This window comes from Amblyraja radiata, chromosome 9 (genome assembly GCF_010909765.2).
Source record: "Amblyraja radiata isolate CabotCenter1 chromosome 9, sAmbRad1.1.pri, whole genome shotgun sequence".
Classification (NCBI taxonomy): Eukaryota; Metazoa; Chordata; class Chondrichthyes; order Rajiformes; family Rajidae; genus Amblyraja; species Amblyraja radiata.
The window spans coordinates 54,821,210-54,846,309 of record NC_045964.1 but is presented as its reverse complement, the minus strand read 5'-3'; the positions used below and the strand labels follow the sequence as shown (position 1 = coordinate 54,846,309).

At 47.3% G+C, this 25,100-nt stretch overlaps 2 protein-coding genes across 2 annotated transcripts in view; one reads left to right on the top strand and one right to left on the bottom strand.

Annotated features, from left to right (window-relative positions):
- The first annotated feature begins 131 nt into the window (after positions 1–131).
- samd15 (sterile alpha motif domain containing 15) lies at positions 132–4,242 on the top strand. Its single transcript, XM_033027497.1, has 3 exons — positions 132–300; positions 1,497–1,595; positions 3,062–4,242. The coding sequence occupies exons 1-3, from the start codon at positions 166–168 to the stop codon at positions 3,266–3,268; spliced, it is 441 nt and encodes a 146-aa protein (XP_032883388.1). The 5' UTR covers positions 132–165; the 3' UTR covers positions 3,269–4,242.
- Positions 4,243–6,919: 2,677 nt separating this feature from the next.
- noxred1 (NADP dependent oxidoreductase domain containing 1) overlaps positions 6,920–25,100 on the bottom strand; it is a 28,239-nt gene continuing 10,058 nt past the window's right edge. Inside the window, exons 4-6 of the mRNA XM_033027487.1 lie at positions 14,168–14,322; positions 8,892–9,108; positions 6,920–7,197 (exon numbers count right to left, since the gene is read on the bottom strand). Coding sequence (XP_032883378.1) covers positions 7,032–7,197; positions 8,892–9,108; positions 14,168–14,322 — 538 coding nt within the window. The 3' untranslated portion in view covers positions 6,920–7,031. The remainder of the gene's footprint in view (positions 7,198–8,891; positions 9,109–14,167; positions 14,323–25,100) is intronic.

Genomic DNA, 25,100 nt, shown 5'->3' with positions numbered 1-25,100 from the left:
TGGGCATTTCCTGGTTACGGTTGCTAGGGCGGCGACGGTGGGCATTTCCTGGTTACGGTTGCTAGGGCGCCGGCGGCGGCGGGCATTTCTTGGTTACGGTTGCCAGGGCGGCGGCGGACATTTCCTAGTTACGGTTGCTAGGGCGGCGGCGCGGAGCAGACCGGGATGCCGGAGTACGAGTACCCGTGCGGCGGGGAATGTCGCTGCGGCTGCCACCCGCTCGAGGTGCCCAGCAGCCAGAGCTGGGAAGAGCGCCATGTGGCCAGGTGGATCACGAAGCTGGGCTTCCCGCAGTACCAGGTGGGCACCGGCGGACACGCGCAACCGGGTCAATGCACCCGGGTACAGGCGCAACCGGGTCAATGCACCCGGGTACAGGCGCAACCGGGTCAATGCACCCGTGTACAGGCGCAACCGGGTCAATGCACCCGTGTACAGGCGCAACCGGGTCAATGCACCCGTGTACAGGCGCAACCGGGTCAATGCACCCGTGTACAGGCGCAACCGGGTCAATGCACCCGTGTACAGGCGCAACCGGGTCTATGCACCCGGGTACAGGCGCAACCGGGTCAATGCACCCGGGTACAGGCGCAACCGGGTACAGGCGCAACCGGGTACAGGCGCAACCGGGTACAGGCGCAACCGGGTCAATGCACCCGTGGACACGCGCAACCGGGTCAATGCACACGTGGACGCGCGCAACCGGGTCAATGCACACGTGACACGCGCAACCGAGTCAATGCATCCACGGACACACGCAAACCGGTCCATATACCCGGGGTAGGCGCGCTCATGGACCATCTATTTATCTAGGCATATACACATCCGGGTAAATGTGCCATATTTCAGATATACAGTCAGATAAATCTTTACTGGGCTGTGTATTCACCATTGTAAATATAGTCTGGAAAATCTCAGCAGGTCGGGCGGCGGCTGTGCAAAGAGAAGGTCGTAGACTTTCTTTTGAAAGCTCCATTGCAAGGCTGAAAGTTGCTAAGTATTAATTGGGACGGTGTCAATAGACAATAGGTGCAGGAGTAGGCCATTTGGCCCTCCGAGCCAGCACCGCCATTCAATGTGATCATGGCTGATCATCTCCAATCAGTACACAGTTCATGCCTTCCCATATCCCCTGACTCCCCTATTTTTAAAAGCCCTATCCAGCTCTCTCTTGAAAGCATCCAGAGAACCTGCCTCCACCGCCCTCTGAGGCAGAGAATTCCACAGACTCACCACTCTCTGTGAGAAAAAGTGTTTCCTCGTCTCCGCTCTAAATGGATTACTCCTTATTCTTAAACTGTGGTCCCTGGTTCTGGACTCCCCCAGAACCCCGCCAGTGTCGCAGTTCCGTGTGTGGGAGATAGAAAAATCTGTCTCGGCATCAATCCAAAATTGATTTCCATGGCTGCCAATGTCTCCATCTTCTCAGCCTCATCCCCGACCTTTCCCCTCCCACACCAACACTTGTGTAACATTTTCATGTCCTTTCTCCCCAGGATTGCTTCACTTCAAACGGAATCACAGGCAGGAAACTAATTTTCGTCAACGGCTCCACTCTACCCAGTATAGGGATCACAGACTTTGAGCACATCAAGGTCAGTGAGTGGGGCTAGTAAAATACTGTTTTGTTACGAAACCATTTTAATGTCGCCCCTTCTTTAGTTTATAACAATGAAATTCCAACTGGCAGAGACAGGCATGGTACACCTGGCTTATATGCCTGTACCATCTTAAACCCTCCACAGATGCTGCCTGCCGATGAGTTTCTCCAACACTTTGTGTTTTATTTTTGAATCCAATCTGATAAATCTACGTTTTGCCACCTTAATAAACAGAAGGATGTGGGTGAAGTGCGGACAGTTGTTTAGTTTATCTTGGCATCTTATTTGGCAAGGACATTTATAGTTCTATGTTCTACATAAGTAAGTACACAAGTAAGTAAGTTTATTGGCCAAGTATTCACATACAAGGAATTTGCCTTGGTGCTCTGCCCACAAGTAACAACATGACATACAGTGACAGTTACGAATGACAGTCACATCCTTAATTAAGATGAAAATTACACACAGTACTCCTGGTGCGATCACCCCAAAATCTTTAAGAAAGAACTACAGATGCTGGAAAATCGAAGGTAGACAAAAATGCTGGAGAAACTCAGCGGGTGAGGCAGCATCTATAGAGTGAAGGAAATAGGCAAAGTTTCGGGTCGAGACCCCAAGATCTGTACGCTTTCAGTGATTAATTCCTTCCCAACTGTTGTCGGGCATGGTGGCATGGCGGGTAGAGCTGCTGCCTCACAGTATCAGAGAGCCGGGTTCCATCCTGATCTTGGGTCTCTGTGGAGTTTGCACATTCTCACTGTGATTCTGTGGGTGCTCCGGTTTCCCCCACATCCCAAGGACCTGCAGGTTTGCAGCATAATTGGTCTCTGTAATCTGCCCCTAGTGTGGACGGAAATGTAGGATAACAGAGACCAGGTGTGAATTGGTGGTTGATGGTCGGCATGGACTCTGTGGGCCGAAGGGCGTGTTTAAATGCTGTATCTCTAAACTAAACAATCAAATCAGAGAAGGATACGGTCTCGTTGCAGGCAAATGAGAGTATGTAGATAGTGAAGATAGAATCTTCCCCTTTGGTACCAGGCTTTCCTATGGAGCAGTCCTTCCATACGCCAGGGTACTGTCCAATTCACCTCTACCCCATTGCGGACAGTGGACTGTGTCTCTGGAACTGGTGCGCTACAATGCTGAGAACTGGATCCTGCACTTCCCCTTTGCTCTACCTATTGTAATGGAGTTTGAGTTTGATTGTATTTGTGTATGGTATTATCTGATCTGATTGGATAGCATGCAGAACAAAGCTTTTTGCTGTACCTCGGTACAGGTGACAATAATAAAGGTGAAGCTGGTGTTGACCCTGGTGGGACGGACCCGGTCTACACGTAATGGAACGCTCCAGGCCGCTGCCCAGTGTCCTGTCTGATCCCACGCTGCAGCTTCCAATCAGACCATTGTGTATTTGCCACAGTTGGGGTGTATCTAAATGGCAGCTGTTGTTGCAGGTGATTTCACAAGCGGTGCAGAAGCTGCTGGACATCACAGATCCTCACTCAGGGCGCAGCATTTCCTACCAGCGCAGGGACCCCATGGGCCTGTTCCTCGAACGCAAGGCCCCGTCGGGGCCCAATGCCGATGCTCTCACCCTGGAAGAGTTCATGAAAGAAATGGATGCCAGCCTCTCCCACGCAGCCCCGCAGGGAAGTGTCTGACCAGCTGCCGGGGACCAGGTGGAGTCCCACACCCCGGGGGGAGCGCTAGCTTTGATGTGACGTATTGTGCTTCTGTCAACTAGCTCCATGCTTTTTGTTCAAAGCAGCAACACCAAGTTTGTCATTAGTTGCAAATATCTATAAATATCCAGAAAGGGGGAACCATGCCAAATGCTCATTTCATATTCGACCTTTCCACAAAACACGCGCTCGGTCAGCCTCGGCCTACTCTAGATCTCTCGGTTGTTCACCATTTTAACTCCCCTTTGCATTTCCACACTGACCACACGCAAACTGGAGAAACAGCGCCACATATTCCGCTTGGGCAGCTCACAACACAGTGGTAGGAACGTTGAATTCTCCAATTTTAAGTAATACTCCCCTCCCTTATCAACTCTCTCTTTGCTGTGGCCCCCTTTCCCCCCCCCCCCCCCCCCCCCCCTCATGCACACCCATTTCTCCCTCTATCTCGAATCCACCAGAGCCACCCTGCTCCTTTTCAAACGGCAATAACCTGCAATAACCTAAAGCTAAAACCTTAAAGCTGTGCCCACTAGTCTTTGACATCTCCACCCTGGGGATATAGGTTCTGACTGTCCACCCTGTCAATGCCTCTCATCATTTTCAGGTCTCCCTTCATCTCCAATGCTCCAGAGAAAACAATCCAAGCTACTATGCTGAAATCCCCTCCAGATTAATGCGAAAAATGTCTTAATAATATCTGATATACTCCAGTCTAACCCAGTCACAAATAGCGGCAATGCTGTTATGCTGATGGGATTTCTAGGAAAAGATGAGGGAGTGGGGGGCTGGAAAACGTAAGATTGAACAGACGAAGGGCATGTGAGGTGACTTAGACATGTTGGGAGGGATTGAACCAGTGGGGGGCATAGGATAGAGTCGAGGTAGGTGGAAATGAATTAATTCAGTGGGACAGGAGCAGGCAGAAACAATGGTTCTGCCAGAGCAGTTCTGTTTATACAATACAATTACAATTCAATTTATTGTCATTTGGACCCCTTGAGGTCCAAACGAAATGCCGTTTCTGCAGCCATACATTACAAACAAATAGTCCCAAGACACAACATAATTTACATAAACATCCATCACATTGCTGTGATGGAAGGCCAAAAAAACTTCTCTCTCCACTGCACTCTCCCCCCCGATGTCAGAGTCAAAGTCAAAGCCCCCGGCGGGCGATGGCGAATTGTCCCGTGGCCATTAAAGCCACGCCGGGTGATGCAAGGCCGCACACCGGGTCTTGGTGTTAGAGCCCCCGGCGCGCGCTCGCAGCCCGCAGCCATTCCAAGCCGCGCGGGGCGGTGCTGTAAGGCCCCGCTCCAGGAGCTCTTCAACCCCGCAACTCGGGCGGGAGAAGTCGCCGCTGCGGAAGCCCCGAAAAGCGGTCTCCCTCCAGGGACCCGCGGGCTCCCGGTGTCACTGTCCGCCAAACCCGCAGTTGCAGCCACCGAATCTCCGGGGGTCGGGTCGCAGCAGCGTCCACCACAGCTCCACCCGCTCTGGACTCGGCCAGCTCCGCGACGGTGAGGTGAGTAGTCGGCACCACAGCCCCCGGTCTTCCTGTTGGAGGCCGCTCCTCGTTGCAGCCCCAACAACAACGGAGACCCGACAAAGAAAAGGTCGGGTCTCCCGTGCAGGGAGAGATTTAAAAGTTACCCCCAACCCCCCCACACCACCCCCACCCCCCCACACACATACCCCAACAAAAATAACAAAAACTACATAAAAATATAGACATAAAATAATAAAAACAAAGACGGACTGCAGAGGCCGCAGCTGACGAGTCGCGCCGCCTACCGGATGTCTGATGGAATGCTCTCTCTCGCTCTCTTTCTTTCTCTGTCCCCGCCCCCCCCCCCCCCCCCCCCCCCCCCCCCCTCCTCTCTCCCTCTCTCTCTGTGAGGCATTCCTCAAGAACGGTCCTTATTGCTGGGTCCACAGGAGAGCAATTCTCCAGGGCCCCGGGTCTGGGGAAAGGAATGAGAAGCAGCGGGTTTGAACAGGAGTATAGTTGGGTAACCTGTTGGGTGGGATTGCAGAGGAGAATTTCCTCTTTCCTTAATACCCAAAGCCCTCTGCACAAGGAGCCATAGCAGTTGTTTAGAACACAGAGTGCTGGAGTAACTCGGTGGATTTGGAATCATCTCTGAGGAACATGGATAGGTGATGTTTGTGGTCGGGTCTGATTGTGAAGGGGAAGAAAACTGGAAGAGAGGAGGGGCAGTATAAAATGTGTACTGGTACTTCTCCAGAGATACTTCCTGAACTGCTCAGTTACTCCAACACTTTGTGTTTTACTTCGTAAAAGCAGAATCTGCAGTTCCTTGTTTCTACATGATGGAAATGTACCCCGACACAAACGTTGCACCCCGCTAAACTTCTCTGTATCCCAGGCACTAACATCCTGACATATCCTGTTTAAGAAGGAACTGCAGATGCTGAAAAAATCGATGGTAGACAAAAATGCTGGAGTAACTCAGTGGGTGAGGCAGCATCTATGGAGCGAAGGAATAGGTGACGTTTCATGTTGAGACCCTTATTCAGACTGATATGAGGGTAGGGGGAGGGGATGGGCGGGAAGAAGAAAGGAAGAAGCGGTGACAGTGGAGTTGAGGGAGAGCTGGGAAGGGGAGGAGAAAGCAGGGACTACCTGAAATTGGAGAAGTCAATGTTCACCCGCTGAGTTTCTCCAGCATTTTTGTTTACCTTCCTTACATATCCTGGTGAATTTCAGTCGACACTGATATTGCAAAACACTTAAATCACTGGAATCAAGGCTGATTTAGACAATGATTTTAACAATGTGATCGTATCAATTGCACTATCAAAAATAATTTAAAATAAAATATTTTTTTGATAAATATATCTCTGTCTTATCCTGATTTGATTCAGGTGAGGTTATCAAGAGTTACAGAATGGAGAGAGGGTGGGGGGTGGGGGGTGGGGGGGGGAAGCATAGGAATCTAGAAATGTTCAAAAGGATCTGGTACGAGCAAAAACTGGGTACCAACAGGTTCAGGTTCAGGCAGATTGCTCTAGTTCTGAGCAAAGGAATCAACAATTGACAGGATGAAAGAGCAGTGGGCCAGGCAGCATCTGTGGTGACAATGGACAGACGACGTTTCAGTCTGAAGAGGGGTCCCAGCCCAAAACGTGAGCTGTCCACTCCTCCCACAGAACCTGCCTGGCCCACTGAGTTGCTCCAGCACTCTGTGCTTTACATTTCTTTACCCAAGAAGTTGTCCCCACCCAGACCATTCCATGAAGTGGTAGAACATAGAACAATACAGCCCAGGATCAGGCCCTTCGGCCCACAATATCTGTGTCCAACATGATGCCAAGTGAAACTAATCTCCTCTGCCTGCACGTGATCCATATCCCTCCATTCCCTGCATATCCATGTGCCTGTCTAAAGTCTCTTAAACACCACTATCGTATCTGCCTCCTCCTTGGCAACATGTCTCTGGCCCTCTCACCTTAAAGCTACCCCCTCTAGTATTTGTGCTTCCTGGCCCGCTGAGTTAATCCAGCAATACTGTATGTGTTTTGTTACAAGGAGAAGCTGGGCGGAATACCGAAGAATAAAAACAAATTGCACAGAAGCATAAAATAACTTTTTTGCACTTTGGACCAGTTGTTCTATAATATCTTTATAGTTGTACAGTTACCGTTTTGATGTAAGTATACAGCAACAGTAGCATCAAGCTGCCAGTGCACCTGTCGTGCTTCTTTCCTGGCGAGGTCAGTCTCCACAGCATTCTCTGTCATCAGGTGGATTTTGTGTCCTTAACATGGTCATGCGGTACACAAAGCTGAGATGCTGCCGCAATCGTGGGCGCTTGATGAAGAATTTAGTGAGGGGTGTATCCTGCAGAGATACGGTCGACAACTCGAACCAGGGGAAAGAGCTGCAAATAGATGATTATACACTTTAGGACCAGATGTCATAAATCATTGCAAATACCAACAGGCAATGAACGACTTGTCCTCGTACCCCTGCTTTTAGTTTTCATTTAGAGATATTGTGTGAATTCAGGCCCTTCGGCCCAGCGAGTCCATGGGTCCCCCTTGTCCTCACCTTCCACCCTACCAGCCGTCACATACAACAAATAATCCTCTGACATTTTTGCCACCTCCGACGGGATCCCACCACTGGCCACATCTTCCCATCTCCTCCCCTGTCGGCATTCCGCAGAGACCGCTCCCTCCGTAACTCCCTGGTCAATTCGTCCCTTCTCACCCAAACCACCCCCTCCTGGCACTTTCCCTTGCAACCGCAGAGAATGCTACACTTGTCGCTTTAGCAATCACTTCGCCCAACACCTCCGCTCGGTTCACAATAGCCAACCTGATCTCCTGGTGGCTCAGCACTTCAAATCCCCCTCCCATTCCGAATCTGACCTTTCTGTCCTGGGCCTCCTCCATGGCCAGAGTGAGTCCCACCGTAAATTGGAGTAGCATCACCACATATTCCGCTTGGGCAGTTTACACCCCAGCGGTATGAACATTGACTTCTCCAATTTCAGGTAGTCCCTGCTTTCTCCTCCTCTTCCCAGCTCTCCCTCAGCCCACTGTCTCTGCCTCTTCCTTTCTTCTTCCCGCCCCCCCCACCCTCACAGTCTGAAGAAGGGTCTCGACCCGAAACGTTGCCTATTTCCTTTGCTCCATAGATGCTGCCTCATCCGCTGAGTTTCTCCAGCATTTTTGTCTACCGAAGAATATAAAATGATGAGAGACATGGACAGGCAGCAACCTGGTCAGCACAGCCGACTTGGGCAAGTCTCCATGCTCTACAACTGTGACATACCATGTGGGCGATTGATTAATTAATGCAGCACCGAAACAGGCCCTTCAGCCCAACTTGCCCATACTGGCCAACATGTCCCAGCTACACTAATCCCACCTGCCTGCGTTTAGCCCATATCCCCCAAACCTGTCCTATCCATGTACTGGCAAAATGTGTTGGGAAGAACGGCAGATACTGGAAATGTCACCCATTCCTTCTCTCCAAAGATGCTGCCTGTCCCAGCATTTACTCCAGCATTTTGTGTCTATCTATCCATGTACCTGTCTAACTGTTTCTTTAATGTTGAGATAGTCCCAGCCTGAACTACCTCCTCGTTCCATACACCCATCACCCTTTGTGTGAAAAAGTTACCCCTCATGATTCCTATTAAATCTTTTCCCTTTCGTCTTAAACCTATGTCCTCTGGTCTTCAATTCCCCTACTCGAGGCAAGAGACTTTCTGTATCTACTTGATCTATACCTCTCATGATTTTGTACACCTCTATAAGGTCACCTATTTAGATAGATCATCGTATATCTGAAGATGCAGATGCAGGACAGATTGCCACAGAAGATCCTTCTTCCCCGTGGCTATCAAACTGTATAACTCCTCCCCCGTCTGTCGTGGGGTTTACTTATATTGACTCCCCCCCCCCCCCCCCCCCACCTCCTCAATCTTTGCACATCCCCAAAGCCTTTCCACTCGTCACTTTAATTTCAAGTTTCATGTATTTTGTGTTTTTTATGACTGTTGGCAGATCAATTTCCTTCCTGGGATAAATAAAGTTCTACGTATCGTACATATATATAGCATACCTTTCACGTGACAGTGAATCTGCACACGATTCATTCACAAAGCTTTCACACACAAACATCTCTGGATAGTCAAAAGCTTCCATGCCGTGCGTGGCACCAAATAGCAGATCATTGATAATCTCCACTGAGCTCAGGTGGGGCACTTGCAGAAAGTGGCACAGATTCAGGACAGAATACAGAACCTCCTCAAACCACTTTGGCTTCACACAATTCTGATCTACAAGAGAGAAAGAGAGAGTGAGAGAGTGTTTAATTGTCATATGTCCCTAAAGGTAAACACAGTGCTCAATAGATTATAGAATAAACAAAGTTCAATAAAATTAAAAATATATATATAGTGCAGAAACAAAAAGTCCAAAGTTCCTAGTGCAACCAGGCAGTTCATAGTTTAGTTGGGGTTCATAGTGTTCAATAGCCTGATGGTTGTTGGGAAGAAGCAAATTCAGTAGACAATTGACAATGGGTGCAGGAGTAGGCCATTCGGCCCTTTGGGCCAGCACTGCCATTCACTGTGATCAAGGCTGATCATCCACATTCAGTACCCCGTTCCTGCCTTCTCCCCATATCCCCTGACTCCGCTATCTTTAAGAGCCCTATCTAGCTCTCTCTGGAAAGTATCCAGAGAACCTGCCTCCACTGCCCTCTGAGGCAGACAATTCCACAGACTCGCCACTCTCTGTGAGAAAAAGTGTTTCCTCGTCTCCGTTCTAAGTGGCTTACCCGTTAATCTTAAACTGTGGCCCTTGGTTCTGGACTCCCCCAACATCATGTCCAAACCCTTAATAATCTTATATGTTTCAATGATCCCCTCACATCCTTCTAATCTCCAGAGTGTACAAGCCCAGCCGCTCCATTCTCTCAGCATACGACAGTCCTGCCATCCCAGGAATTATCCTTGTGAACCTACGCTGCACTCTCTCAATAGCAAGAATATCCTTCCTCAAATTTGGAGACCAAAACTGCACACAATACTCCAGGTGTGGTCTCACTAGGGCTCTGTACAATTGCAGGAGGACCTCTTTGCTCCAATACTCAACTCCTCTTGTTATGATGGCCAACATGATTCGCTTTCTTCACTGCCTGCTGCACCTGCAAGCTTACTTTCATTGACTGATGAACAAGGACCCCCAGATCCCGTTGTACTTCCCCTTTTCCCCAACATAACACCATTTAGATAATAATCTGCCTTACTATTTTTGCTACCAAAGTGGATAACCTCACATTTATCCGCATTAAACTTCATCTGCCATGCATCTGCCCACTCACCCAACCTGTCCAAGTCACCCTGCATTCTCATAGCATCCTCCTCACAGTTCACACTGCCATCCAGCTGTGTGTCATCTGCAAATTTGCTAATGTTACTTTGAATCCCTTCATCCAAATCATTGATGTATATTGTAAATAGCTGCGGTCCCAGCACCGAGCCTTGCGGTACCCCACAAGTCACTGCCTGCCATTCTGAAAGGGACCCGTAATCCCTTCTCTTTGTTTCCTGTCTGCCAACCAATTTTCTATCCATGTCAGCAATCTACCCCCAATACCATATACCCTAATTTTGCCCACTAATCTCCTATGTGGGACCTTATCAAATGCTTTCTGAAAGTCCAGGTACACTACATCCACTGACTCTCCCTTGTCCATTTTCCTAGTTACATCCTCAAAAAATTCCAGAAGATTAGTCAAGCAAGATTTCCCCTTCGTAAATCCATGCTGACTCGGACCGAACCTGTTAGTGCTATCCAAATGTGCGGCTATTTCATTTTATATGATTGATTCCAGCATCTTCCCCACCACAAACGTCAGGCTAACTGGTCAATAATTCCCTGTTTTCTCTCTCCCGCCTTTCTTAAAAAGTGGGATAACATTAGCTACCCTCCAATCCACAGGAACTGATCCTGAATCTATGGAACATTGGCAAATGATCACCAATGCATCCATGATTTCTAGAGTCACTTTCTTAAGTACCCTGGGATGGTTCAATCAGGCCCTGGGGATTTACTATCCTCCTTTATATTCTTGGCTAGCTTACCTTCATAACTCATCATTTCTCCCCATATTGCCTTTTTAGCTATCTTTTATTGCTCTTTAAACGTTACCCAATCCTCTGGCTTCCTGCTCATCTTTGCTATGTTATACTTCTTCTCTTTTATTTTTATACTGTCCCTGACTTCCTTTGTCAGCCACCGTCGCCCATTTCTCCCGTTGGAATCTTTCTTCCTCTTTGGAATGAGAATTTCAACGTTTGAGGGTGGAATATGTCAAGTGGGACTGTAAGGAAAGATACCTGCAATGCATTTGACAAATCTCCATGTGCAAATCATTTTAAGTTGATCACCCTCTGAATTTGAACTAGAGCTCTACTACTATCTAAGGTAGACACAATGTTTAAGAAAGAACTGCAGATGCTAGACCTCAGATCCTGAGAGTGATGCCGTCTGGAGCTATGCTCCTGGTAGGGACACCCATGGCGGTAGGTTCGAGGGGGAGGTCTCTGACAAAGAGCAATCCAACCAAGACCTCAACGGTGGAACAGGCGGAGATTGATGGCTGACCTTAGTGGAGCGTCACAACGGCTGGGAAGGAGGATGAAGGCTGCAGCAGAAAAGGGTCTCCGGTCGTCTTGGACTCCATGCCATTGGATCCTGACCCACATCTGTCAAGGACCGTGGGGTGGCTGTCTGTGCACCAGTCTCCCCACGTTAAACAAAGTCACGCACAGGTGCCCTCCATATAGGGAATAGCACCCTGGAGACACCCATGGTCAGCCACCACCGAAGGGGGCCTAAGAAAGCAGATGCTGGAAAAATTGAAGTTAGACAAAAATGCTAGGGAAACTCAGCGGTGAGGCAGCATCTATGGAGCGAAGGAATAGGTGACGTTTCGGGTCAAAACCCTTCTTCAGATTGATGTGGGGGTGTGGGGGTGGGATGAAGAAAGGAAGAGGCGGAGACAGTGGGCTGTGGGAGAGCTGGGAAGGGGAGCAGAAGGAGGGACAAAGCAAGGACTACCTGGAATTGGAGAAGTCAATACTCATATCGCTGGGGTGTAAACTGCCCAAGCGAAATATGAGGTGCTGCTCCTCCAATTTGCGGTGGGACTCACTCTGGCCATGGAGGAGGCCCAGGACAGAAAGGTCAGATTCGGAATGGGAGGGGGGAGTTGAAGTGCTGAGCCACCGGGAGATCAGGTTGGTTAATTTGTCTACCTTCGGTTATTCCAACATCTGCAGTTCTTTCTTAACAGTAACCAAGCAACCCGTCTCCGTCTCTGTATGCAATGAGGCCTAATGGCAGAGCTGGCGGCCTCCAACTGGGACCGACCTCGAGGCTCCGGAGGCAGAGCCAGGACTTTCCAACGCAAGGCTGGCCGACTCCGGGGCTGTGGTGGCGTTGCGGCGGCGGCGACCCGACTTCCGACCCGACTTCGGAGCCTCGGAGACTCGGCCGCGGGCCCAGTGGACTCGGCCGCGGGGCCCAGTGGACTCGGCCGTGGGCCCAGTGGACGACAGCGTCAGGAGCTCGCAGGTCCCAGGTTGGTGACCTGTTTCCCGGAGCTCCCGCAATGACAGCTTCGTTCGCTGGACTGGAGGGTGGCAGCTTTGGCATCTTCGACCGCCCCGGGCCGCGGTGTTTGAACCGGCCCATTCGCGGAGCTCCATCGGAAGCTTGGATCGCCTCAACGCAGAGGGAGAACAAGGAGGGAAGAGACAAGGACTTAAGACTTTTGCCTTCCATCACAGTGAGGAGGACGTGGTGGACTCACTGTGGTGGATGTTAAATCTGTGTTTATTGTGTGTTTTGTTATTTTATTCTATGTTATGACTGCATGGCACGAAATTTCGTTCAGACTGAAAAGACTGAATGACAATAAAGGATACTTTACTTTACCATGGATATTTTTACGAAGAAATAAATAGATTCTTGATCAATATGGGTATCAGGGGTTATGGGGAGAAGGCAGGAGAATGGGGTTAGGAGGGAGAGATAGATCAGCCATGATCGAATGCCGAAGTTGACTTGATGGGCCAAATGGCTTAATTCTGCTCCCATTACTTATGATCTTTACCTTGTACTAAATTCATGATTCCTTTATCATGAATCTATACACTATGGATGCCCAATGTTTTTTCATTTAAATCCTTGTAGTCAAGCACAATGCTGGTCACACGAATGGGATGGGTCACATGAATGGGATGACTGGAGAGCAATGAGAAGCACTGCTTGTTGCTGGCCTGCATCCACTTTTAATGCTCAACGCAAACCTCTCCTGCTAAAACAACTTCAAAGCTAAGCTACTAATGTCACCTCTGAATGCTGATAGTAAAGTAAAACAAATATTGATAATTTGTAAAAAAAAAAATGCTAGAAACAAGGAACTGCAGATGCGGGTTTAGAAAAGACACAGAGTGCTGGAGTAACTCAGCGACTCAGGCAGCATCCCTGGTGAACAGATAGTTGACATTTCGGGCCAGGCCCCATCTTCAGACTGATTATAGTGGGGGTAGACAAAGCCTGGCAGGTAATAACTGAACAAGGGGGGGTGTTTGAAAGGCAGATGATTGGAAATAATAATTAGTGAACTATCATCTACAATTCCTCGTGACTCCATTGATAATTTATTGTTACACATGGAGGATGTACAGTTGTTACCTGACTGGTTCTGAACTCCAGCTGTGGCAGGGCTTGCAACATTCCGGTTGCAACATTCTGTTGCAAGATTCCAACACCTCCTCCAACATTTAAATTACATTTGTATATGCATATGAATAAAATACAGGTAAATGGCACTGGTGTAGATGGACAAACATGGATGAGTTGGACCGAAGGGCCTGTAACTGTGCTACATGACTCTATGACCTTTCATCACAGATTCTTTGAACCTATTGGGTTCACTAATCTCAAATGAATGTCCCTCCGCATCTGACCATCCTTTGAGACTGTAGGAAGGAACTGCAGATGCTGGTTTACACCGAAGATAGACACAAAATGCTGGAGTAACTCAACGGGACAGGCAGCATCTCTGGAGAGAAGGAATGGATGGCGTTGTGAGTCGAGACTGTCAGAGAAGGGACTCGACCCGAAGCGTCATCCGTTCCTTCTATCCAGAGATGCTGCTTGTCCCGCTGAATTACTCCAACATGATGTGCCTATCATCCTTTGAAGCTACTCAGTTGAATAGCAATTATGGGCAGGCAATAAATGCAGGCCCAGCCAATGACAACCACATTTCCCTTGAATGAAGCAGAATAAAAATCAGCAGGTTTACAGATTGCTTACATGACTGTTTAAATGGACAGCTGTGTTCGATCACATCCTGAGCAAGCAGACCGTCAACAATATTTTTACTCCTTTCCCACAATTTAGTCCAGGCGATTCCTGGGACGTTATACTGCGGCTTCAATATATTGCTGTGCCCCAGGAGATTCTGGAGCCTGAGAAAAGACAGAGAACAATGCCAATGTCCACATGGTAAGCACCAAACCCTACAGTTAGATACAGTACATAGACAATAGGTGCAGGAGGAGGCCATTTTCCCTTCGAGCCAGCACCCCCATTCAATGTGATCATGGCTGATCATCCACAATCAGTACCCCGTTCCTGCCTTCTCCCCATATCCTTTGATTCCGTTAGCCCTAAGAGCTCCGTCTAACTCTCTTTTGAATGCATCCAGTGAATTGGCCTCCACTGCCTTCTGAGGCAGAGAATTACACAAATTCACAACTCTCTGGGTGAAAAGGTTTTTCATCTCAGTTCTAAATGGCCTACCCCTTATTCTTAAACTGTGGCCCCTGGTTCTGGACTCCCCCAACATCGGGAACATGCTTCCTGCATCTAGTGTGTCCAATCCCTTAATAATTTTAAATGTTTCTGTAAGATATCCTCTTATCCTTCGAAATTCCAGTGAATACAATCCCATTCAACCTATTCTTTCATCATGTCAGACCCGCCATCCCTAGGCATTAACCTCGTGAACCTACACTGCACTCCCTCAATAGCCAGAATATCCTTCCTCAAATTTGGAGACTAAAACTGCACACAATACTCCAGGTGTGGTCTCACTAGGGCCCTGTACAACTGCAGAAGGACCTCTGCTCCTATACTCAACTCCTCTCGTTATGAAGGCCAACATGCCATTAGCTTTCTTCACTGCCCGCATAACTTTCAGTGACTGATGTACAAGGACACCCAGGTCTTGTTGTACTTCCCCTTTTCCTAACCTGACACCATTCAGATAATAATCTACCTTCCTTTTCTTGCCACCAAAGTGGATAACCTCACGTTTATCCACACGTTGTCAGGGTTGATGGAAAGGATTGAGTGGGCTGGCCCTTCAATCCATATAGACAGCCACAGCTGCACTGCCATCAACCCATTCCCCTCCCTTCCCTTTCCACCATTCTCTCTCACAACATGCACATCAACTACTCTTTCATTCTTCTTTGCCGACACTATCCCACTTAGTGTCCCTGTACCACTTAGGAAACCTGAACGGAAACCTCTGGTGACCTTGCGCCCCACCCAAGGTTTCCATGAGGCTTCCGGAGGTTTTGGTCACTCTCCCTAATTGTCGAAAGTGGTTTCCGCATGGTCGAGGCTTCTTCTATGTTCCTTCGATTATTTCAACAAAATCAAAACCGGCCTCGACTAAAAATAGGTTGCCGTTTGGTCGAAGCCAGTGGAGTGGGGTCGCTATTTACTTACAGGCAGTCGAAGGCCTGTAAGTAAATAGCTGACCGGCCATTTTGATTGGCTCATTGGAGTTTCACGACCTAGAAGACCCAACGGAAGGTAAAATGCCCGCTAACTTTATTAAACGTCTTAAAATTGTCTCCACTCCTTCTCCCCCCCCTTCTCTCCCCTTCTCCCCACTTCTCTCCCCCTTCTCTCCACCTTCTCTCCCCTTCTCTCCCCCCCTCCCGCGCTCTCTAAAGGACTTACCGTGCACTGTGGCTGCCGATTACCTTCCTCTTCATCGTGCAGACAGCGCTCCTCCGCGGTCCCTGGCCCCCACCTTCGCGATGTGTTTGTGTGTGTGTGTGTGTGCGGTCGGTAGCAAAGATTGTTTAGGATCTTTGGTCGGTAGATGCAACTCACGCTTCAGTCGAGGCTTTCCAGGCGAGTGACCAAAACCTCTGGCGACCTTGGGTCTCCAGAGGTTTCCGTTCAAGTTTCCTAAGTGGAACAGGGGCATTATGGTACCTCACTGTTGCCAATTCACTACCAACACAGCACTCACCAGTGTGTACAAAACCTGCTCCATACACCTTGAAACTTTACTTCTTGTACCTTCCGAAGAGTCCACCGGAAGTCCACCGGAAGTCTACTGGAAGTTGGACAATCTTATACTGGACAATTTTACATTTTTATCAAGCCAATTAATCAAGTCAATTAACCTACAAACCTGTACGTCTTTGGAATGTGGGAGGAAACCGAAGATCTCGGAGAAAACCCACACAGGTCACGGGGAGAACGTACAACCTCCGTACAGACAGCACCCGTAGTCAGGATCAATTCCGGGTCTCCGGCTCTGCATTTTGCTGAAAGCTTAAAGCTGTGCCATCTCGTATTTGAAATTTCCATCCTGGGAAAAAGGTTCTGAGTGTCTACCCTATCTATACTTCCCATCATTTTACTTCGGAGTCACGTGAGTGACTACGTGAATAAGAACCCAGTTCGTGCGCAGGCGCGTCATATCGTTGTACGCATGGCGGAAGCACCGGACTGGCAAGCATGTCGCCTGCTTGCCAGCGGTAAGTTAAACTAAGAAGGTAAGGTTTCTGTTTCTTACCTTTCTTAGATTTCGTGCAGGAACCTCTTTTACAGAGGTTTCCTGCCGGTACTTCGCGAGACCGACGAGGGAACCAGTATAGCTGGTAAGTCGGGTCTGCGATTTTTAATGCTTAAAAACATGCTGGGGAATAGTCCCAGTTGGAGTTGCACTGCAGCAGCGTTAGAGTTGCTGACTTGCAGTGTCAGAGACCCGGGTAGTTACGGGTACTTTGAAATTAAATGGTATTCTCAGAGGAGTGGGTTCCTCTGGAGGCTCCGTTTAAAGAATGGTTAGCCTTATTGACGTGAGGGTTCCCCTCCGGAAATAGATATAGATGGTGGAGTTCCCCGATGTAGTGGGGTAAAACCGTTTAGACGGTCAACCCTAATACCGGCAGGGTTCCCCTCTGGTAAAATATACAGATGATGGGGTTCCCAGTGGTAGGGAAATCCAGCAGCAATGCGGTTTCCAGACCGCAGTGGTCCCCAGGATATGGGATCAAAACTAACTTCAAAGGTCAGCATTAGTGCTGGGAGGGTTCCCTCCTGTAAGGTATAAAAAAGTTTTTGAGGTTGGTTAGGATGGAAATAATAATGGAGAAGAAGCTCCATCTAGACACACTAGGGAGTTGTGTCAGCGTGGGCCTATGGAGGAGTCTGTGCCTTGGAACAGGGCAGCTTATTTGAATGCCTAGTCTATGGCAGCGTGGGCCTATGGGATAGCCCGTGCCAGCAGCGCCTTGGAACAGGGCTGCTTGACGCCTAGTCTATGGCAGCGTGGGGCTAAGGGAGAGCTCGCGCCAGCAGCACCTTGAGATAGGGTTGTTTGATGCCTAGTCTATGGTAGTGCCGGCCTATAGGAGAGCTAGCGCCAGCAGCACCTTTGGACAGGGCTGTTTCATGTTGATGCCTAGGCTAATGGCAGCGTTGGCCTATGGAAGAGCCAGTGCCAGTAGGGCCTTATAACAGGGCTGCTTAAAGTATATGCCTAGTCTATGGCAGCGTAGGCCTATGAGAGAGCCAGCGCCAGCAGCACCTTTGGTCAGGGCTGTTTCACGTTGATGCCTAGACTAATGGCAACGTTGGCCTATGGGAGAGCCAGCGCCAGCAGGGCCTTGTTACAGGGCTGCTTAAATGTTTCCCTCTAGGGGAAGGAGCGCGGGTCTATGGGAGAGCCCGCGCCAGTAGTGCCTTGTAATAGGGCTGCTTAATGCGTCTCTTATATAGTGTAGGGAGCATGCCGGGTCAGTACAAATCTGATGCCGAGTTTGAGGGTTAGCTATGGAGCATACCCAAGGGACAAAGGGCATGTGTTTGAAGTACCATGCCTGGCAGAAAGTTTTGCCATCCCAACACAATGCAGTGAACATCACTCAGGCATTAAAGACAGCCGCTGAATCTACTATTCAGGTAAAACCCATTCAACTGGGAAAACCTGGAGGACGAAGCACAAGCTGTTGGACCAGTCAAGGCCAACAACGGGCAAAGCCTCATTTGCATCAGCAGTAAGCAGTTCACTGAAGCTGGTGGCAGCATTAAAGCAGCCAGAGGCTCCATATATCTTCTATATTACTAAAAGTCTGATCTTGACCGCTTTTGGCCCACTGTGCTGCGATTTCCGAGAGAACGCCACCACCTATAGCCGTCATTTTTGGCCACCACGCTCAGAGCCCCCCTCCGCCTTCCTGGACCAGAGGATTTTTCTCATTGATGACAAAGAGAGATAATAATGTTTTAAATAATTCACCATTCTCTCTGCTGCCTGTGCTGGAGGGAGGGGGAGGGACTATAAAACCAGGAAGTGGTGTGCCTCACTCAGTCTCTGCAAGATGGATGAAGCCAAAGGGTCACGTCTCTCTGAGCTCTGAATAACACTGAACACATGTCTACTCAACTGTGAGTCCCCTTAATATGGTTTGAAAATGAAAATATAGTTTGTTTGAAGTAAAAAGGCACTGCTTGCAAATGGTTGTTTGGGTGCTTTGGCGAAGTTAAAAGGCACTACTTACTGCAAATGGTGACTTGGATGCTTTGGCTTGAAGTTGAAAGGCACTACTTACTGCAAATAGTGGCTTGGGTGGTTTGGCTTGAAGTTGAAAGGCACTACCTACTGCAAATGGTGGCTTGGGTGCTTTGGCTTGAAGTTAAAAGGCACTATTTACTGCAAATGGTGGCTTGGGTGCTTTGGCTTGAAGTTGAAAGGCACTACTTCCTGCAAATGGTGGCTTGGGTGCTTTGGCTTGAAGTTGAAAGGCACTACTTACTGCAAATGGTGGCTTGGGTGCTTTGGCTTGAAGTTGAAAGGCACTACTTACTGCAAATGGTGGCTTGGGTGCTTTGGCTTGAAGTTGAAAGGCACTACTTACTGCAAATGGTGGCTTGGGTGCTTTGGCTTGAAGTTGAAAGGCACTATTTACTGCAAATGGTGGCTTGGGTGCTTTGGCTTGAAGTTGAAAGGCACTACTTCCTGCAAATGGTGGCTTGGGTGCTTTGGCTTGAAGTTGAAAGGCACTACTTACTGCAAATGGTGGCTTGGGTGCTTTGGCTTGAAGTTGAAAGGCACTACTTACTGCAAATGGTGGCTTGGGTGCTTTGGCTTGAAGTTGAAAGGCACTACTTACTGCAAATGGTGGCTTGGGTGCTTTGGCTTGAAGTTGAAAGGCACTACTTACTGCAAATGGTGGCTTGGGTGCTTTGGCTTGAAGTTAAAAGGCACTACTGCAAATGCACTTACTTCCTGTTTGCACTGTATATTGATTTTAGATAAAACGCTACTACTTATGGCTGTGATTTTTGGCCATCTTACTCAGTCCCCCTCCGCTTAGCAGGTGCAGAGAATTCATCCCATCAATGAAAAATAAATGTGTTATTAGTGTTTAAAATATGTTGAGAATCTCTCTCCTGTCAATCACGCCATGAAGGCCACACCTTTTCCGGTGGGAGGGGGAGGGGGAGGGGTTATAAAACCCGGAAGTGTGGGTGTGGCTCAGTCTCTGCATTATGGGGGAGGGAGAGGTCACGACTCTGTCTGAGCTGTGAATCAACTGAACACACTGAATTTCTACTGAACTGTGAGTTTGGTGTTTTGTGTGGTTTTATTGTGGTTTCACCCTGCATTAAATGGTATGAAGCTGCATTTGAATTTGGTGGCCTTGCATCCTGCTTGAAGTGGTCTGAAACTGCACTGAATTTGGTGGCCTTGCACCCTGCTGAAAGTGGTATGAAACTGCACTTGAATTTGGTGGCCTTGCACCCTGCTTGAAGTGGTTGGAAACTGCACTTGAATTCAGTGTCCTTGCACCCTGCTTGAAATGGTAGGAAAATGGATTTGAATTTGGTGGCCTTGCATCCTGCTTGAAATGGAATTTCAAGGAATAGCCATGAGTCAACTGCCAGCCCACCAGCCGTGAGTGAGCTGCCAGCAGATCAGGTTTGAGGGACTGAGGTGCCACCCCAAGAACCCATACCAGCGCTCCAGAAAGCCCCCCCACTGGCCAACAATATTGGAATTGGTGGAGAGGTGGAATATTGCGTCGGGGGACCAGCCCTCCCGTGTGAACATGGGACCCAACGGGTCCCACTTAGTCTAGTTCTACAACTAAAGACCACTTCCAAGTTGGTAAAATTTACACTTGATTGCACAATCCACGAATGATTAAACCATAATCATCTCCTTAGAGGCATCTAACCATGTAAAGCAGGTTGGAATTGGGCCAGAATTGTGTTTTGAGGCAGGCTCATTATTATGGCCAGGATTGCCTTCAAAACAGGCTTGGTGAAATGGTCAGTTGTTTGCAACGCAGATCCAGAATTGGGGCCAGAATAGTATTATGGCCAGGACTGTATTGCAAGACAGGCTCGAAAATTGGGCCAGAGTTGTCCTTTAAGACAGGCAAAATATGATGTAAGGAGTGGCCTGGTCATTATGAAAAATGGCTAATTAACAACTGATTTTATAAGGTGTTCCCATTTACAGGGATCATTTGGAGTCTCAAACTATAATTAAGAGGTTGGGCTCTTCTATACAGTTAAATTCAGTTGTTACCAAATAGACTTGTTGGTCATTGGGATTTAGCTTTAACTATTAATTGACCTATGACGCAGCTCTGGGCAACAGATTACAGTTATAGAAATCTGTAATAGCCCTGTGGTTAGTATCAGCCGCTAGTCATTAAGACTAATTGGCAATATATAGCTGTAATTCAGCTGTGCAAGTAGGAGAATTGACATCATGCTAAATGGCAAATTCTAAAGTGCCATCTAAGTCATTGTTAATATACTGACACTATTACTACTGCTGCTGCTGATAAATTCATTTCACTTGCACTTATGTGCAATATGAGGAATAAAACTGTATTATATTATATTGTATTGTATTGTACTAGCTGAAGCTACCAAAGCCACTATGATGTACAAACAGTATGCAGCATTGTGCCAGCAGTTGGTCAGAAAATATTACAATAATATGGCCTAACGTAGGATATTGCAAGGTCATCTCCAGTTTGGATGTGGAGGAGATTTGCATGATTATCAATTCTTGAGCTATTGGTATAACTATTTATAGATCCCTACATGCATTCGATGGGTAAGAGTGATTGAGCAAATAGCTTATTCTGCTTGCTCAATTTCAGGTTGATACACTATGATGGTGGCATATGTTGGTCACATGGGTGCAATCAAGTAAAAATAAAATAACCTGTAGTGGTTTAACTAATTTCGTTTGCCACAGGTGTATTATCAAGTACAGATCATGACAACACAGAATGGGTATTGGACCACATAGTATTTATGATTTGGGTTCAATGGAACACCGTATACCGATATGTTGCTGTCATGCTTATTTACAGGTTGCAAAAAATATGTGGCATAAGACTGGCGAAAGATACATTCTCGCTACAAGGAGGAGGAATGGTTTATATTTTCCTCCATTTTACCTTGTCATTCGGGTCTTCAAGTAAAGTCATCAAGATCCCGCTTTAGATTTCCTACTGCCTGATTGGTCTATGCAGCTTAAATTCCCGATTTGTCGGGAATAATAAGACAACCTTATGAGAGGCTATGGCTAGGGAAATCAGCCGTTGCATGTTAAAATCAATTTATGCTCTGCAGTATCTGAATTAGACTGCCCTACGGCTCGAGTTGGCACACTTACCCAAGAGAGTGCTGATATAGCACCAAAAAACAGTACATTTCTTTGCAGGAAATGGGAAGTGTTGTTTAATGCTAATGTTCCATTTAAAATGGTACAGACTACGGACGTCTTGGAGTTCATTGTTAATTGGTCTTTTGACAATAATTTAAGTGATAAGGCCATTAATTGTGTCAACGTGTTTTCCCATCATATTTACTGCAGCAAATGGGACTCACTCTGTTGGTTCAACTCGGATATCAAGTTTGTAAGGATATCTTTAACAAAAGTTCCCAGGCCAACTACAAGACAGTAAGGGATGCTGACATTGTGTTAACACTGTTTCATAGAGGGCTCCAGTTACATCCTTAAGTCTGGCCGGCTCTCATAAGGTAGTTATCCTACTGGCGCAGGGTTAGCGCAACAGGTGCCGTCGCTACATATTGCGAAGGGACAGGATGATTACATCTGTAAATAAAATATAATATTTTATGTTTATAATTACTTAAGCACAGCAGAAGGGGTGTCAGGTCTGAAAATAGTTCAAGGCATACCCAGGGACCTTTGGCTATGTGAGGGCACACATATACAACTATATGTTAAGGTCACCAAGAGCTTTTCAAGGCTCTGAACTTGCTATGCTTGTTATTACACAAATAAAAAAAAGTTACAAAAACGTATCCGGTCAGACGATGTCCAGGGATAAAACGGGGTTTATCTATGCAGGAGTAGATACTGATTTCAGATCTCACTGCACCAGGGCTGCTGCAACATCGGCAGCAAGGGTTGTTTACGTTCCGTTGGATCACATCCTAATGGCTGCAGCATGGTAAAAAACGAATGGGTTTTTCCAAACATTTTATAATAACCCAATGCCAGACCAAAGGTATTTGGCAACTCTATTTTACATATTTTATTTATAGTACCACCCGGGGGGTGTTACTATGATTACTTCATTAACAGCATCAGCATGTTTTAAATCAATGTCATGACTGTATGCATTATGAAGGTTTTCTCTCATTTGTCATAGAAGCAGTTGTGGTTGTGTAGACTCGTTTCTCACGGCATGAAATCACAGAGCTTTGAAATCTTCACGTAGTCACTCACGTGACTCCGAAGTAAAATAGTAAGATTAAACGAGAACTTACCAGTTTGAAGTTTGATCTTTATTTTATGAGGAGTTACGATGAGGGACTACTTGCCCTCCGCTCCCACCCTCATAAAGGTCATCTGGTAGTTCTAGTCTTCTCTGATCTTACTATGTTTACTTCAATTGTTGTTATCTGTGATTTTCACACCGCTGCTTTGAAGATTGACGCGCGTGCGCACGAACGGGGTTCTTATTCACGTAGTCCCTCATCGTAACTCCTCATAAAATAAAGATCAAACTTCAAACTGGTAAGTTCTCGTTTAATCTTACTATTTTATACACTTCTAGTCAGTGGATATATTTAAGACAGAGATAGATAGATTCTTGATTAGTACGGGTGTCAGAGGTTATAGGGAGATGGCCGGAGAATGGGGTTAGGAGGGAAAGATAGACCAGCCATGATTGAATGGTGTAGACTTGATGGGCCGAATGGCCTAATACTACTACTATTACTTATGTTCTAAATCTAATCTACCATTCATTCATGGCTGATCTAGCTTCCCCTCTCAACCCCATTATCCTGCCTTCTCCCCTGACACCCGTACCAATCAATAACCTATCTATATCTCCACCCTAAAAATATCCATTGATTTGGCCTCCACAGCCTTCTGTGAATGCCTTCATATCCGTTAATTCTGAGGCTATGACTGGTGCTAGACTCTCACACTGGTGGAAATATCCTCTCCACATCCACTTTATCCAGGCCTTTAATTATTCGGTAAGTTTCGATGAGGTACCCCCTCATCCTTCTAAACGCCAGCGAGTACAGGCCCAGTGACATATCCTGACCGATGAAGGCAAGCATACTATATGCCTTCTTTACCACTGCTGAAGCATACTTCAAACATGACAAACTCACACTGATAACAACCCTATTAGTTGCTCTCAGACATCAACAGGCCACAACCAGGTTACCAGTGAAGTCTACAGCTTTAACCCTCCAAGGAAAACTGGGAAGTGCCTCAACTGCTTGTAGATGAGTCGGAGAAAATATGGTCACCTGCCCTACAATTGGAATGTGAGGAACAGAGCAAACAGACGAGGACCCTCGGACTATCTTTGATTGGGCTTTACCTTGCACTAAACGTTATTCCCTAATCATGTATCTATACACTGTAAATGGCTCGATTGCAATCATGTATTGTCTTTCTGGCTGGATAGCACGCAATAAAAGCTGAACTGAAATTGTGACTATGGTCACTCACCCGTGCTCCATTTTTGAGGACAACACAAGCAAATACATTCCCCCATTGAATAACAACATAGGCAAATACCTAATGTTTAAGAAAGAACTGCAGATGCTGGAAAAATTGAAGGTGGACAAAAAAGCTGGAGAAACTCAGCGGGTGAGGCAGCATCTATGGAGCGAAGGAATACGTCGCTCGCCTGTTCCTTCGCTCCATAGATGCTGCCTCACCCGCTGAGTTTCTCCAGCTTTTTTGTGGACCTACAAGCAAATACCTGTTCACTCCCCCATTGATTAACCTGCGATTGAACCAGGAGGGAATCTCCAGCCATACACACATATCTATATATTAGGGGGCTCCAGAACTTTGTGCACATGGCTTTGATCATTGATGGAACACAGCAGGGAATGCAATGGTGTGGCTTTGGAACTAGGAAAGACACAGAGTGCTGGAGTAACTTAGCGGGTCAGGCAGCATCTGTGAAGAACATGGATAGGTGACGTTTCACATAGTGCTGGAGTAACTCAGCGGGTCAGACAGCATCTGAGGAGAACATGGATAGGTGACGTTTCACAGAGTGCTGGAGAAACTCAGTGGGTCAGGCAGCATCTGAGGAGAACATGGATATGCGACGTTTTGTCTCAGGACCCTTCTTCAGACTGATTATAGGAGGGAAAGAAAGCTGGACGAGGAGGGGCAGGACTAATGACAAAGCCTGGCAGGTGATTACTGAATAAAGGCCAGAGTTGAAAAGACAGAAGGTGTGAGACAAAATGATTGAAGAATTGTGAATTGTGAAGCTAGAGGGAGGAATATCAAGTCGTCAAGTCAAGTTTATTCATCACATACACATACGAGATGTGCAGTGAAATGAAAAGTGGCAATGCTCACGGACTTTGTGCAAAAAGACAAACAAACAAACAACCAAACAAACTATAAACACAATCATGAACACACACATATTCTTTTACATAT

Excerpts from the sequence above, each read along its gene's own strand:
- samd15 (XM_033027497.1), top strand. The coding sequence starts at position 166 with ATGCCGGAGTACGAGTACCCGTGCGGCGGGGAATGTCGCTGCGGCTGC. Across the intron at positions 301-1,496 it reads TGGGCTTCCCGCAGTACCAG|GATTGCTTCACTTCAAACGG; the intron begins GTGGGCACCGGC and ends CTTTCTCCCCAG. Across the intron at positions 1,596-3,061 it reads CAGACTTTGAGCACATCAAG|GTGATTTCACAAGCGGTGCA; the intron begins GTCAGTGAGTGG and ends CTGTTGTTGCAG.